The sequence below is a fragment of the Setaria viridis genome, chromosome 8 (assembly GCF_005286985.2).
Source record: "Setaria viridis chromosome 8, Setaria_viridis_v4.0, whole genome shotgun sequence".
NCBI lineage: Eukaryota > Viridiplantae > Streptophyta > Magnoliopsida > Poales > Poaceae > Setaria > Setaria viridis.
In genome coordinates, this window is record NC_048270.2 from 35328049 (window position 1) to 35344783 (window position 16735).

The window sequence follows — 16735 nt, forward strand, 5'->3', positions numbered from 1 at the left end:
TGGAATCTTCAATGTTCTTCATGAGATGTTCGGCCTTCTCACGTATTCTATCATTGAAAATCAGCGTCCCATCCTCTTGGCTTAGGGAGCCTCCATGAGCGTAGTACCAGTTCTTTGATCGTTCGGGCCATTCAATAGTTGCAGGTATGATTCCCCGTTCGATCAGATCTTGTTCCATCTTTCTCCACTTGGGAATTGCTGAGCCATACCCACCTCACCCCAAATGATGGTGGTAGCCCTTCTGACTAGCATTTGCAACGTTGGTCGTGATCTTTTTCACACCTTCTTCACTCCTCTTGTATTCAACAAATGCATCCCAGTGGTCCCTCAACTTGGGCCACGCGTTGAAGTCTGGAGTTTTGCCCTTCTTGATGTAGTGGGTGTCCAGCATCTTCTTGAATGTCTGGAATTGAGTAGCCATCTTCTTAAGTGTCCACGCTTTGACATCCTTCTCGCTATATCCTTCGGGGAATGTGAAATGTCTCTTCACGTCTTCCCACAGCATATTCTTTTCTGTCTCTGGAAGGGCGTACGGATTATCGCTTCTGCTCTTCCATTCTCTGATACTGATAGGCACGTTGTCCCGGACGATTGCCCCGATTTGACTAACGTACTTCTTTGCTACTTTCTCAGGAGCAACCGGCCTGCCCTCTTCTGTAACTTCGGTGATGACAAGCCTCCCTTCCATCACCTTTGTACGACCTCGGGTCTTCTGCCCTTGTGTCGATCCGGAGGGCTAACAGTTCAAGATTCGTTAATTAGTACGTAGTAGTAGCGGTGGCGTGAAACAATACAAGAATGGTTGTATATACCTCGCCGGAACCTTCCGCCACGGCAAGTTGTTGCTGCGGCTGTTGCTCTTCATTCCCATCGGCAGACATGTTGAGGAACATGTCCGCCTGGGTGCCCTCTTCATCCGTGTATGATAGTGGAACGTTGTCGCCACTACCATCACCAGCGATTATCTGCTCCATGATATACCTTGCGGTCTCATCGTCTGCCATTTCAACTATTGCTGGAAACATACATGGAATCATACATGACAGTCATAGAAATCGTCTTAATACAAATTTGTATATAATGAAATCATAAAATAATGAAATCGTCTTAATACAAATTTGTATATAATGACAGTCCGGAATCATACATGTATATAATGAAATCATAAAATAACATGAATCGTACAAAGTCCGGAATATTTATACAAATTTCTATGAATTTCTACAAATTTCTATGAATTTCTATGAATTTCTATGAATTTATACAAATTTCTATGAATTTCTATGAATTTCTACAAATTTCTATGAATTTCTACAAATTTCTATGAATTTCTATGAATTTATACAAATTTCTATGAATTTATACAAATTTCTATGAATTTCTATGAATTTCTACAAATTTCTATGAATTTCTATGAATTTATACAAATTTCTACGAATTTCTATGAATTTCTACAAATTTCTACGATTTTCTATGAATTTCTACAAATTTCTACGAATTTTGACGAATTTCTACGGCGGCGATAAGGGCGGCGGAGGCGGGACGGCGGCGGTCAGGGCGGCGGTACGGCGGAGGCGGTTCACCGGAACCACGGGCGGTGCCTACTACGTTGTGATGGGCGGCAGGACGGCGGCGATCACGGCGGCTACTCGGCGGCGATCACGACGGCTACAAGGCGGCTCTCACGGTAGCTACTCGGCGGGACGGCGGCGATCACGACGGCGGGACGGTAGTTAACAAGCTAACTAGAAATCTAACTTAACAAACTAACTAGAAATCTAAAAATCTAACTTAACAAAATTAGAAATCTAAAAATCTAACTTAACAAAATTACAATTCCATCTAAAAAAAACAAAATTAAAAATTAAAAGAAAACCCTCTCCCGGCGCACCGGCCGGCGCGGCAGACCTCTCGCGCGCGGGACGGCGGCGGCCGGGGCGGCGGGACGGCGGCGGCCGGGGCGGCGGGACGGCGGCGGCCGGGCGGCATGCGGGACAGCGGCGGCCGGGGCGGCGACGAGGACGAAGACGACGACGGCGGGACGACGGCGGCCGAGGCGAAGACGACGACGGCGGCTACAAGGGATGGCGACGAGGGGCGACGAGGGGCGACGAGGATGGAGCCGGCGACGAGGGGCGATGCAGCCGGCGACGAGGTGGCCGGGGGCTGGGCCCGTCGACGGACGAGGAGGGGATCGAGGAGGGCCGGCCGGGGGACGACGACGGCGCAATGCGGGACTTCGACGGCGCAATGGGGGACGACGACGGCGGCGGCCGGCGAGGGAGGCGGACGGGCGGCGACGGCGGAGAGCGCGGGACTTGCGAAATTTTCGCTAAGTGTGGAACTGGCGGGGGGTAGAAGGGAGTACAGTGCCTTTTAACCCCCCCCCCCCCCTTTTATCCCGGTTCGTAATGGGACCCGGGACAAAAGAGCCTTTTGTCCCGGGTCCCGTCACCAACCGGGATAAAAGGGGGGGCCTTTTATCCCGGTTAGTGACGGGACCTGGGATAAAAGGGTGCGCTCCAAGCCCCACCTGGCGGGGCACCCTTTTATCTCGGGTCCCATCACCAACCGGGATAAAAGCCCCCCCCCTTTTATCCCGGTTGGTGACGGGACCCGGGACAAAAGGGTGCCCCCGCCAGGTGGGGCTGGGAGCGCACCCTTTTATCCCGGGTCCCGTCACCAACCGGGATAAAAGGGGGGGCCTTTTATCCCAGTTGGTGACGGGACCCGGGATAAAAGGGTACGTTCGGGCGGGAGACGAAACGTACCCTTTTATCCCGGTTGCCGTGTGCAACCGGGATAAAAGGGGGGCCTTTTGTCCCGGTTGCTGTTAGCACCCGGGACAAAAGGTCTTTTTTCCTATTTTTCTTCTCCCGCCTGTTTTTTGGAAATGGATTTTATTTAACCTTTTCACTGCATTCCAGGATGAAAAACAAAACCTTCTCAGATTTTGTACATGCAAAAATATATTTAATTAACGAGTAAATTGACAATAAGTATGAAGTAATCATTATTTCTATACCAACTCATGTAGCCTGTAAAATATTTATTTTACTGCATTGCTGTGATCAATAAATTATTCAATTAAATTATTTGAATGCGCAGAAAAATCCATGTTAGTATGTGGTTAACAATGTTCATGTATATCTAAAAAATCTTCACCTAACAAATTTAATAACACATGAAATCATACATAGGGTAAATTACAAATTGTATCAATTAATACACAAAGGTCATGTACATTTAACGCATTACAATACAACATTGCAAAATTTCTTCTTCACGAAAGTTCCTTGATCATGATCGCGGCGTAAGTACGGAGCCTCTTCTTTGGATAGCAGGATGCTTGGATCAACTTCAACGGCGAATGGAGGCATGCCATCAAACTGATCATAATCATCTGATTGGTCTGTTTTATCCTCGACTCCCACGATTTTTCTTTTACCTGGAAGAACTATGTGGCACTTTGGCTCCCATGTCTCTTCTGGATTCCTCTTGGGTTTGCTGCACATGTCCTTCACATAGAACACCTGATGCACATCATTGGCAAGTACGAATGGGTCATCACTGTATCCAATCTTGCTCAGATCTACTATTGTCATTCCGTACTGATCTTTGGTGACGGCAGTTAGCTTCACCCAATTGCAAAGAAATAGAGGGATGTACAGCGGTCCGTATTCGAGTTCCCATATCTCCTGTATGAAACCATAATACGACTCCTTGCTATTATTTCTGTCCATGGCATCTATGCGGACACCACTATTCTGGTTCGTGCTTTTCTGGTCCTGGGCTCTCGTGTAAAATGTGTAACCATTTATCTCATAGCCTTGGAATTTGACGATTGTGGTAGCAGGTCCCCTGGCTAACCAGGCAAGCTGTGGGTGAATCTCAGAGTTACCCATAAGTTGTTGGCGCAACCAGGAGGGAAAAGTTTCCATGTGATGACGGGTAAGCCAAGCATCGGATTTGGTCGGGTTTTTGGAAGCTACCATCTGCCTGTGCTGCTCGATATACGGAGACACAAAGGATGACTGTTGTAGAACAGTGTAGTGTGCCTTGTCGAACAAATCAGTATCATTGCTCAAACTTGATTTCCTTCCAAGGGTGCCCATTCCTCGGAGCCTCCCCTCGTGGCGTGAAGTTGGAACCCCAATCGAGTCAATTGAATCAATAAAATCAACACAAAACTCGATCACCTCCTCTGTTCCATATCCCCTGGCGATGCTTCCTTCTGGACGGGCACGATTACGAACATAGTTTTTTAGGACTGCCATGAACCTCTCGAAAGGCCACATATTGTGCAGGTATACAGGTCCGAGAATACCAATCTCTTTTACTAGGTGAACCAGTAAGTGCGTCATAATATTGAAGAAGGATGGTGGAAATAACAACTCAAAACTGACAAGACATTGCACCACATCGTTCTGTAGCTTTGATAGCTTGGATGGATCGATTGCCTTCTGCGAAATCGCATTGAGAAACGCGCATAGCTTTACGAGCGGCAACCGGACATTTTCTGGTAGAACACCCCTCAGTGCAACCGGAAGCAACTGGGTCATCAACATGTGGCAGTCATGAGCCTTGAGATTTGTAAACTTCTTTTGTTTCATATTTATTATTCCCTTTATATTCGAGGAGTACCCAGACGGGACCTTCATACTATTCAAGCATTCAAACATGCTATCCTTCTCCTCCTTGCTGAGAGTGTAACTGGCAGGACGTAAGTAGTGCTGTCCATTATCTCTCTTTTCCGGATGTAGGTCATCTCGTTGCCCCATGGCTTTCAGGTCCTGTCGTGCTTCCAATGTATCTTTTGAGGTTCCATAAACACCCATGAAGCCTAGCACGTTCACGCAAAGATTCTTCGTCAGGTGCATCACGTCTATTGCGTTGCGAACCTCTAGGATTTCCCAATAAGGTAGCTCCCAAAATATTGATTTTTTCTTCCACATGGGTGCATGTCCGTTATCATCGTTCGGAACAGGTTGGCTACCAAGTCCCTTTCCGAAGACTACATATACATCCTTCATCATCTCGAACACACGCTTTCCATTACGGTGTGCAGGTTTTTTACGATGGTCTGGCATCCCTTTGAAATGCATCCCGCTCTTTCTCAGCTGGTGGTGAGCAGGGAGAAATCGACGCTGACCCATATAGACGACCTTCTTACAGTGCTTCAAGTACATGCTATCTGTGTCGTCTAAACAGTGGGTGCATGCCCGATATCCCTTATTTGTCTGTCCTGAAAGGTTACTCAATGCAGGCCAATCGTTGATGGTTACGAACAACAGTGCTCGTAGATTAAAGATCTCTTGTCTATCCTCATCCCACACATGTACACCTTCTTCCTTCCAGAGCTGTAAAAGGTCATCAACCAACGGCCTTAGGTACACGTCAATGTCGTTGCCGGGTTGTTTTGGGCCTTGGATAAGCGCCGGCATCATAATGAACTTCCACTTCATGCACAGCCAAGGAGGAAGGTTGAACATACAAAGGGTCACAGGCCAAGTACTATGACCACTACTCAACTCACCGAATGGATTGAATCCATCAGTGCTTAAACCAAACCTTATGTTCCTTGCTTCACTTTCAAAGTCTGGGAATGTTCTATCAATTGATCTCCACTGTGCCCCATCTGCGAGGTGTCTCAGCATCTCATCTTCCTTACGGTCTTCTTTGTGCCATCGCATCAACTTAGCATTCGCCTTGTTCCTGAACAAGCGCTTCAAGCGTGGTATTATAGGGAAATACCACATCACCTTCGCGGGAACTCTCTTCTTGGGAGACTGCCCCTCGACATCACCAGGATCATCTCGCCTGATCTTATACCGCAGGGCTTCGCAGACGGGACAAGCATCCAATTTCTCGTATTCATCACCACGATAGAGGATACAGTCATTAGGGCATGCGTGTATCTTCTGAACATCCAATCCGAGAGGGCAAATAATCTGTTTAGCTTCATATGTTGTGGACGGTAATTCATTATTCTCGGGGAGAATCTTCTTGACAATGTTCAACATCCTCTGAAATGCCTTATCGGACACACCATTTTTTGCCTTCCATTGCACAAATTCTAGTGTCGTACCTAGTTTTTTATGGCCCTGCTGGCAACCTGGGTACAACAATTTTTGGTGATCATCTATCATGCGCTGCAACTTTGCTGCTTCCTTCTCAGTTTCGCAATCTCTGTATGCATCTCGTATCACCTGACCAAGGTCATCAGTAGGGTCATTTTCTGCAAACTCATCTTCATCAGCCTCGCCCATTGTAGTACCTGCAAAAGCTTGGCCTGCAACCCAGTCCGGAATGGTGTCATCTTCCTCCTCCTCCTTGCCATCTTCCATTACAACCCCTAGTTCACCGTGCTTGGTCCAAACCAAATAGTTAGGCATGAAACCGTATTTAAACAAGTGGCTGTGAATAGTCCCCCAGGAATCCTTTGAATACTCCTTCCTGTTATTGTATTGGAAGCATGGACAACATACGAACCCATTCTCTGGCTTGTTCGCTTTTGCCACTTCGAGAAAATAATGCAAGCCATCAATAAACACCTTGCTCCGCATGTCTGCATTATACATCCATTGCCGGTCCATCTGCATCGTATTACGCATGAAAATGGATTACACTTGACAATGGATTACGCGTGAAAATCAATTAAAGATCCAAACAACATGGTACAATACAACAACATGAAGATCCAAATACACATATTTAAATTAAAGTCCCAAACACTGCATAAGTTGTTCAACTTGAAGACCGTGATCATCTCGCGAGGATGTCCTCAACTGGGCGGCACCGGTATTCGTCATGAAAGAGGTTAGATGCTACGAAAAAGGGGACACGGTCACGATGTCCGTATCCACTCTTTCTCGTAGAATCGAACCTCCTTGACATACGTTGCTGCTCGGCGGAGAACATTCTCGCCGAAATGAACACGGTATGCAAGTTCAACAAGTATATGGATTTAAAAAACCATATTGAATTTGATAAGATAAACCGTCTAGACAAGGTAGCATATGGATTTAAACCATTGCAATAATGCATACTATATATGACATATCAATCTCCCTCACATTCTAGCTCAAAATACCTCTCCATTTTTCTACTTCATCATCACATTGTAGCAAATAATCTTTCCATCTCCAAAGAATAAATCAAAGCATAACACGAGGATGAAGTAGCAAACCTTCGCATTACTTGTGTTGGCCGAGTGAAATTCCCACGAAAATGAGGGAAAAAACTTCGGGCAGCACCTCCCTTGCTTGGGCACCACCGGAGAGTAGGTGAAGCTCAGCTCTCTATCAATGTGCTGGACTGCTCGGGCTGGAGGAAGAAGAAAGTCTCTGTCTCGGGATATAGTGGGGGATGAGTTTTTATCCCGGTTAAAAACTCCAACCGAGACAAAAGGAAACACCTTTTGTCCCGGTTGGAAGTTTATCCCGGTTGGAGGATCCAACCGAGATAAAAGGGATACCCTTTTATCCCGGTTGGAGGCACCAACCGGGACTAACCCTTTTATCCCGGTTGGTGCCTCCAACCGGGATAAAAGGGTAAAAGGGTGTCCCTTTTATCCCGGTTGGATCCTCCAACCGGGATAAAAGGGTCCCGCCACCGACGCCCCCCCGCTAGCCGTTGCAACCGGGACTAAAGGGGGCCTTTAGTCCCGGTTGCAATTACCAACCGGGACTAATGCTCCCCTCCAAATTCCCGCACCCCGGCGCACCCCCTTTTGTCCCGGGCCACTTTTAAACCGGGATAAAAGGGGGCGGATCGAAAGTCAGTTCTCTACTAGTGTCTATAACTAACCTTCATAAAGCTTCATACGACACACAGCTTCTCGGCTGCGGTACATATACAATTGGACAACTCAGTACCATTCATTAAAACAAACTTTTTTACTGTTTTTTTTTTTCAAAAAGAAGCGCAGCAGAACTAGTAAAAAGTATTAGAACTAAAATGATTGGCATTTTCAAATAGTTTGAATCGTTTACATACCGAGGTATTATGAGGCATTAACAATGTTGATTAATAATTATATAAATCAAATACAAATCATGCTGCCCGTCCCGCCAACCTTTTGTCGTACGTCAACAGTGTTCCTAGGGATGAAAAATAATTGAAAACGGTAAGGAAAAGCCTTCAACGCCTCTTCAATTTCATTGTTTTACATAAAATTGATAAGGGGAAGCTAGGAAGAAAAACGATATTTGATATACCGAAGTTGAAAATGAAATCATCCAACTGGAGGCAAGTCGATAATGGTCCGAAACGCAAATGCACCAGTAGTGCAATGATTGGTCCCTAAGTAGTGCTGCTAGCTAGCCGAGGTTCAAAAACCGAAAAAAAATCATGCCATCGTGCTTCCCGAAAATAGTGCCATGATTAGGGGTTAAAACTATCGATAAACTGAACTGATATTTATTAATTGTTATCGTCCAAATCAAGTAGATATCGGAATATGAATGTGGATTTGAGCTATCCATTTTGTATTTGCATTCAGCAACATCTAAATCTTGATTCTATTCGAGATAAAATGCAGTAAAAAGTGCTATCTGATTTCTAACGAATCTGATCCGATTCCATCCCTAACCACGATCATTTCGGGGGTACAGAGGCTGGCCGGGAGGCCCTTTTTAACCTTGCCATTGAAATATGACTGTTTTTTTTATAAAAAAAATCATATGACTGATTTTGGCACAGTCCAAGCATGCATTATTTATATATATGGCTGTCAGGAGAAGCATGATCCATCGTCAAGCCAAGGGTTGCTTATACATCCATAGGTTTTCAGACGAAACAAGATTTTCCAGCTTTTATTCTCCGCGTACACATATCAGCAGCAAACATGACGTAGCGTTCAACGGTCGCGTTGTGGAATCGTCGTCATGAAGCACGACCCTGTCCCTGACCCTGCTCAGTAGGAGGGAGCTTTCTCACTAGGAAGTAGGATGACGCTGGCATCTTTTGGTGCCTGCAAAATCAACATGCATCTTTCAGAGACCAATGTAAGCAGCTGATGATGGCATGATCAGTTGTTATCCATGAGCAAGTTGATTCGATGTGGCGAAAAAGTTGATTGGAAAACTGGCCTCGGCCGGCATGGGTTCGCCCAGCAGGAACTGCTTGAACAGGACGAGTGCCTGCTCCGGACGGTGCAGCGGAACCTCGTGCCCGGCGCCGCGGACGGTGACGTAGGTCAGGCCGTCATACTCCATGCTCCAGCCACCAACCTATATGTCATCACAATTCACAGCATGCATGGCCATGGAGGAAAAAACAATGTATCCGTAAGAAACTAATACAAGGATTCAGAAGAAGCTTGGTATTTAACTTTCTCCTGTCCAGTGATGAACACTGACCTCAGTTGGGACCATGTACCAGGGATACCAGCTGGTCTTAACAGGAAGGCCCAGAGCAGCAAGGGAGCGCCTGGTCGAGCTCAGCGGCACTGCAGTGTCTGTGTCACCACTGCAAATGCAAAAGCATGTATTTTCTTGCAGGGAAATCGACAATGAACTCACTGAAGAAAGGCATAGAACACAGCCAGCTTCTTGTTACCTGAAGACCCAGATCTTGAGGCCAGCTCCAATGAGCTCCTTGTAGATGGGTATCATGGAAACATTAGGCGTGATTGTCGTCCAGTTATCATAAATGGGATTGCTGCAGATAAACAACGAATTCAATTGAAATAATTTGAATTTTGAAGAAAGATGGATCAAACAGAACTCAGAAATGTTGAAGAATACAGAGTAATACTTACTTGCACATCGTCCACGGGTACTTTATCATGCCGCTGACGTTGGCGTGCATGGCGTTCTGCACCTCGGGGATGTTCAGGTAGTTGGTCGAGTACCAGGCCGTGCACGGGTCGTAGGGCGGCAACATCAATGGCTGAACGACCCACGCATGCATCATCAAGATCATCATCGATCGTTCGTCAAGCAGTTTCCATGGCGAGATCGAGCTAGAAATGATGATGGCCGGCCGGAGATGACCGCCGGCAGACAAGAGAATTAACTTACGCGGCGGCTCCGCTCGAGCATGCGATCGTATGGGTTCCCCCTCTCGCACGGCGGCGTGTAGATGCTGTAGCCGTCGATCTTGCCCATCTCCTTCGCGGCCTGCACGTCGCAGATCTTCTGGCACTCCGGCGAGGGGTGGATCAAGGAGCTACCCAGGCAGACATCGAGCCCGCTCGCCAGGGTCTCGTCGGAGATGAGGCCGTGGTGCCACCAGTACTCGAGCATGCCGATCATGTCGCTGAGGTCGTCGATCAGGCCGTTACCGACCTGGGATTAATCAAATTAAACTGAATGTGCATTTTTATAGTTTGGTTGGTATTTACATTTCGTTGTACGTGTGTTCGTTCGTTGATTCAGTTTGGATATAGTTATGATGAAATCCGTTGTGTGAATTCAAAGGTTTTGATGGATTGTAGGTTTTGATGGATTGTGTGCGCGTAAATACCATGAAACCTTTGAAGTTGATGAAAGGCTTCTCTACGCCGATGTTGTTCCTGTACACAAGCTGGGACAGCTGAGGAACATAGTGACCTGAAAAATTAAATACTTCAGGAATTACTATGGTTGGTATCAAATGAAACTGCAAATATAGACAGAACTAATTAAGTGGAATAATTTTTCAACATTTTGCATGTCTTTTCGAAGTAGGATATAGTGGGGATTTTGAATTGAGTGCACTAAAAATTTGCAAACAAATAAATCTGGAAGAGAGGGAGAGGGAGGGAGGAGCAAACACTACTGACCTGCATAGCTCTCTCCTGCAATGTAGAAATCGCGGTACTTGTACTGCGGGAATCTCTCGAACCATTTCACCAGGAAAATGTACGAGTCACGTGCTGCAAATAGAGCAAGAATTAGTATTAATGCTCACATCAGAGGAACGGTAATATGTTTGTGTCATGTGTTTTTTAACGACCCGTTCTGTCGTCGCCAACAACGAGGTCAGAGCTGGTGTTGCTGTAAGAGAACCCCACGCCGGCCGGCGACTCCAAGAACAGTACGTTCGCCGCTGCAATGCACATCACATTTTCCTTTAGTCTAAGGCCTTCTTGCTGTAAGGTCATTAATCTTGATCGTTATCTAAAAAAGTGATTAATAATCTTGATTGTTCATGTCGATTAGTCTTGGTATCTAAAAGAGTGGTTAATAATCTTGATTGTTAATGTCGATTAGTCTTGGACTCAGATTAACGTCTGTCTTTTTTTTTGCGGTGATCATCGATCTCTCCGTTAGCTTATAGTACCTTTGTTCCAAGCGAACTCGTTGAGCAGGAGCGTCTGTCCGTCGGTGTTGACGCGGAACGCGCCGAGCTCCTCGAACGCGCCGGAGCCGACGGAGGAGCACCCGGGCCCGCCGTTGAGCCAGAGGACGAGCGGCGCGGTGGCCGGGTCGGCCGTGGCGCGGTCTGCCTCCTGGAACCAGTAGTAGAGCGCGCGGCCGGCGCCCTCATCCACGGTGACGTAGCCGCCGTACATGTCGAACGCCACGCCGTCGTTGGGCTGCCCCGGCATCCCCAGGATGCGGTCCTCCTCCTGCGAGTTCTCGTGGGACGACCCACTTGCCAGTGGCGGCACCAGGAGGAGGAGGAGGCCGGCGGCCAAGGCGAGGAGTAGTGGAGAGCAGTGGCAGGAGCTGCTAGCCATGATGTTTGATTCTTCCCTGACCTTGATTGGCTACAAAGACAATGAAAGACCAAGAATCACTTATATACTAGCAGGAGCTGTTTGATGAATTACCGCACGTGTGTTGAAATGCTCTATCATCATTTCGTAACAATCATAGGGATAGCAGCTAGCATGAATAGGAGCATGTGGACATACTGCCTGGAAGCTGAAACGAGAGAGACTACTAGCTCGCCGGTGATCGTCCTATATTATGCTCTCCCGTAAAAGCTGCTACGAAGAAACGGCCCAAGTAATTCAATGCTGTCGCCGTTTTGGCCCCAGAAGTGCACATCGCCATGGTCTCCGTCCTCCCCATCCTGCACCATCGCCACTTCCACATGGCGGAGCAAAGGTGGTCCACCTGGCCGTCTGTAGCCATGGCGGTGACCACCAATGTCGTCCTCGATCAATCTTGTCGGAGATTTTGCGATGGATACCACTTGTCGTGGTGTCACGTTGCATCGTCTCCGGTGTGGCGACCGATATTGTCTTGATTGGATTCATGCGAACGCTACATCAGCACGTGTTCATATGCGACGAATCAAGCACGTTATTCATAGAGTGGTACTGTGGTACTCTAGTAGAGGCTGGTGGAACAATTCGCTTTTTAATTGATATAATTAAACATTGATTTTAATTTAATGCTAGTTATCAATTAAGAAGAATAAACTAAAGTGAACTAAAAAAATCATATTAAACAAGTCTTCAATAATCTCAATAATGTTCAATCATCTTTTCTTCAATAGACACTACAAACAAACGGTTTTTTTTTCCCTAAGTGATGTAAATTGGACTGAAAGTTTTATTTGTGGTGGTAGTGTGGGCATAAAAAAGGTTAAATGGTGACATCTCTTGGCAAAGAATGAATAGTAGGGAAGTAGGGACATTCGACGGGCGTCAACGAAGCTTTCGCGGGTCACTAGTTCAAAGAATGATGGCTAAATAAGTGGATTGATTCCTCACCACCATGAAAAGATGCCTTTTCCATCTTACAATATGCTGACAATGCAATTTTGCTTTACGGACAGTGATTTGATTTGGATCAGAACATATAATTGCTGATTTGTGATTTTTAGCAGTTATTCAGTCTTAAATAAATTACTATAAGAGTGAAGTTTTCTAGTATATATGGTCAGGAGAAATAATACGCAGAATTGTTCAGGGTGGCCATTTAGATATTTGGGTATGTAATCAAGTAATCAAACCAACGTCTGGTCATGTACACCACAATTGCCACTGGCCAAGAACTCTAGGTCATCTCTCATTCTATCCCTTGTGTAATATAAGCATACAGATATCAATAACCATTACAACAGAAAGCTCATTAACCAATCAAAGCTTGGGTAAATTTGAGAGAAAAAAGGTAGATTGGCTTTAAACGAGCCGAAAATGTACACTCCCTGCAATTGTGCCTAGCTATTTCTGACCGTGGATCTGCACCTATACCAAATCCATTACTCAAAGAACATCAGCAGAGTTGCCACTAGACAGCCCACTCCTCGGCACCAGAGGCTCGCTAATGCGAGGAGCAGCGTCGTTCAACACGCAGGAACGATGGAGCTAGCTATTGGTTACTTGGTTAGGCGAAATTGGGCTTGGATATAAGAAATGTTGCTACTGTAAGTAATAATGAAACTATACATCACCTCTTTTTTCGAATGTCGCATGGCTAGGCTGCTTTGGAGAATAATTCATACTACCTTTGGCTTACAAATACCTAAAAATGTCATTCATATGTTTGGGTAATGGCTACAAGGTATTAGATGGAAGGAAAAAAAAATTAATATTGACAGCTATAACATGTGCACTACCAGAGCAACTTGCCGACAGTAGCCCATAGTGAGGAAACATCGCTTTCTCCTGTCGGTTGGACGGCAGGAATCATTTCCCAGTTCCTGACGGCCACCCTAACATGCCTCTGAAGGCCAATTCACCGTCAGGAAACCAACTAAAAAGGGTAAAAAAAAATATAATGCATACACCCATGCAGATAAGCATCAATGATCAAAATTTCTCAGCAGCATCAATTCTAATTTGTATGATAGTTTAATATACATGTCCTTTACAGATCTGCATCCACGATTACAATTTCTCACCTCCATCAAATCCAATTTGCATGATAGTTCCATGTACATACATATCTTATAAATTGTACATACAGATCACATTGGCGTCCATCAAGTTATTGGCATAAAATGACTACTGCCCTATAATATACATCTTTTCAGATCTGAAGAGAACTTAAGATGACAGATTGCTTAAAAATCTATACATAATTCATTGTATACCCGAGTACGTGACTCCCAGCTAGTTTTGTGAACTTGTAGACAGCTCAATATTAAACTTTTAGTCAAACTAAAGGTCGTTGAACTTCACCTTCAAGTTGAACTGAAGTATTATAAAGGATGGCAGTTCTCGCTAACTCTATTCCGTTGTATTTTTGTACCAGACCAGGAACAAAATTAACGATGAAATGGCAGGCATGTTCAAGTTGTCAAAACTGAAAAGAACTAGTAATGATCATTGTTTTCACGGCGGTAAGGCGACGCGTGGTGATCCACCCCCTTCGAGACGCCTAGGCGAATAAGGCGCGCGGCGAGGCGACGCCATACACATAGCCTAACCTACAATAGGGTAGCACAAACATACACTGATACATACCTTCTTGCTGCCAACTAGCGAGCAGAACAGAGCAGCACTGAGCACAGGAAGGAGGTGAAGGAAGAGCAAAGAAGAGGAGCAGAGAGAAGATATACATATACCTGAGGGCGGAGCAGAGGAGCAGAGCAGAGGAGGCGCAGAGGAGCAGAGCAGAGGAGGACTTCCCCCTCGGCGGAGCTGAAGCAGCAGGGGACTTACCCCTCCAGGTGCCGCCGCCGCCCTCTTCTCTTCCCCCTCGGTGCGCCGCCGGATTCCAGGTGCCGCCACCGCCCTTTTCTCTTCCCCCTCTCTCCTCTCTTTCCTCCTCGGCTGGATGGAGGCAGCGCGCCGCCGGATTCCAGTGCCGCCGCCGCCCTCTTCTCTTCCCCCTCTCTCCTCTCTTTCCTCCTCTCTCAATTGGCGCGCTGCAGGGATGGGGCGTGGCGTGCCCGCGCAGGGGGTACAGGCACGCGCGCATCTCCCTCTCCCTTCCCGCGCGCGCGCATAGGGCCGCGCCTTTTTTTCCCCGCGCGCGAGGCGACACCTTACCCGCGCGATGCCGCGAGGCGACGCCATACCTCATGTGCCTTCTCCACCATCAGGCTGGCCTCCGGCAGCGCCACATTGCCCTCCCCCTTGGCCGGCGCTGACGCAGGAGGTGATTGGATCTTGAGGGAGGACAGGCAGCAACTAGGGGCGAGATGGAAGGAGGGCGGCGGCGGCAGCATCAGCAGCGAGGCTGAGGAGGAGGAGGAGGAGGAGGATGCGGCGCCCGCGGGTGGCGAGGACGGAGGAGGATGCGCCGCCACCAGAGGGTGCGAGATGCGGCCAAGAGTCCAAATTACACCCCTGATATAGTCACCCAGTCTAAAAGACACCCCAAACTCCGATACCGGCCAGATGAACCCCCTAGCCTGTTTTACGCTGCTTTCTATCCTACGTGTCACTGGTTTTACTATTTTTTTTTCCATGTCAGCCTCTTTCTAGCGTTCGCCCTCTCCTTTCCACTGCTCGGTTAACAGCCGGGGGACGACGAGGAGCCGCACGGACGGGGACGCGCGGGCAAGCGTAGTTGCACAGGCAAAGCAGACAGGCATGGACGGTGGAATTGGCGAGGAGCGCCGGCGAACTGCAAGCCGATGCGACGAATCGCCGGCGCGTCCCGTAGGCGGCGCAAAGATGATGAGCCACCTGCGCGCGGATGGGAGGATGGGCCGATTCTGCGGAAGCAGCCTGGAAAAATCAGGCAGGAATGGCAGCGCGGCCACAAGCTCACCAATCCAAGCCCCTCAATTCGGTGCATTTTCTCCAGCGCATAAATCTGCAGCTGCACAGTCGCCGCGGCGTTGTCGGACCTGCCCGCGAGCAAGGCCGCCACAGAGGCGTCGATGCCGTCCACGGCCACGCCGCCGAGCGCGCTCCTCGTGTCAATGCCGCCTTTTCCCTCGTCCACGGCACCGCGCGCGGCGAGCGTTCGCCAGCTCCTCCTTGACGGTCGGCGCTCGGGCGGCACCTGAGGAGGTGGAACCACCGGGCCTCGGCCTCTTGCTGATCGCGCCGCCGAAGAGATTGCGCGGGTGCGCCGCCGTGGTGCCGTGGTTACTTCCTTTAGCCACGGTTCCTTACTAGGTGTACCTTTAGCGAATTATGGTGTACATACCTGAATATCTAAGTGGGTACTCACCAACATCACACCCGAACAATTCTGTATAATCTTTCTCTTCCTCATATTGATCATACTAGAAAATTTCACACATTTTCTAGTTTAATTTCCCACTCATTTTTAATCAATGATAATTTAAATTAAATTACCAGTCCGGGATTGGGCCTGGTTTCCTTTGGCCACGACCAGCCCGGACAATAGTAGGTGTACGCAAAACCCAGCAGGCTCAGGGTGGGACGGGCCGGGTTGGGCCTAATAAAATGCTTAGGTATGTTTATCTTAAGACCAAATAATGGCTAAGATAGCAAATGAATAATTTCTTTATGGCTTGATCCAAATTATAATCCGTAAATAAAATTGTGCCATCTGCACACTGAGAGATACTGAAACAAAAGCAGAGCAATCGAATTGTGCTCTAAGCTTTTGGTACACCACATTAGCAAGAGTTGTCTTTCCCAGGCCTCCGAATCCAACTATAGAAACTATCTTGTCTGATACTTCTTCATTCCCTTCCACCAGAATCTTGCTTATCTCATCTCTTGCCTCATCAATGCCAACAAGCTCTGTCTCCTTTGTGTACTGAGCCAATAAACGAGGATCAACAGTTGTCTTGACCCCCTGAGCAACAACACTGTCGATCTTGTACCTCTCACGCCGATCGCACACCTCTATGACGCGGCCCTTGATGCCTCTGATCTCAGTAGCAATCTTATGGCGGAACTTAAACCGTGTCAACAAATCAA

General features: G+C 47.3%; 1 protein-coding gene, 1 long non-coding RNA gene and 1 pseudogene across 2 annotated transcripts; 1 reads left to right on the plus strand and 2 right to left on the minus strand.

The window, feature by feature from the left end:
* The window catches only part of LOC117834591 (uncharacterized), a 30470-nt pseudogene that overhangs the window by 13448 nt on the left and 287 nt on the right, over positions 1-16735 (minus strand).
* On the minus strand, positions 8643-11981 carry LOC117833531 (P-(S)-hydroxymandelonitrile lyase). The gene is made up of 11 exons (XM_034713080.2): positions 11846-11981; positions 11269-11698; positions 10942-11034; positions 10769-10861; positions 10471-10556; positions 10026-10292; positions 9764-9894; positions 9562-9663; positions 9363-9471; positions 9093-9233; positions 8643-8974 (listed from the first exon to the last, which is right to left on the minus strand). The coding sequence occupies exons 2-11, from the start codon at positions 11666-11668 to the stop codon at positions 8918-8920; spliced, it is 1479 nt and encodes a 492-aa protein (XP_034568971.1). The 5' UTR covers positions 11669-11698; positions 11846-11981; the 3' UTR covers positions 8643-8917.
* LOC117833535 (uncharacterized) lies at positions 14324-16092 on the plus strand. Its single transcript, XR_011898919.1, has 2 exons — positions 14324-14556; positions 15306-16092. It is a non-coding gene; the product is annotated as an uncharacterized lncRNA (long non-coding RNA).

What these genes read in the sequence shown, in the direction of transcription:
- LOC117833531 (XM_034713080.2), bottom strand. Translation starts at nt 11,668, where the DNA reads ATGGCTAGCAGCTCCTGCCACTGCTCTCCACTACTCCTCGCCTTGGCC. An exon ending in TGCAGGAGAGAGCTATGCAG is followed by an intron (nt 10,557 to 10,768) that starts GTCAGTAGTGTT and finishes TTAATTTTTCAG; the next exon opens with GTCACTATGTTCCTCAGCTG. An exon ending in CTCAAGATCTGGGTCTTCAG is followed by an intron (nt 9,472 to 9,561) that starts GTAACAAGAAGC and finishes TTGCATTTGCAG; the next exon opens with TGGTGACACAGACACTGCAG.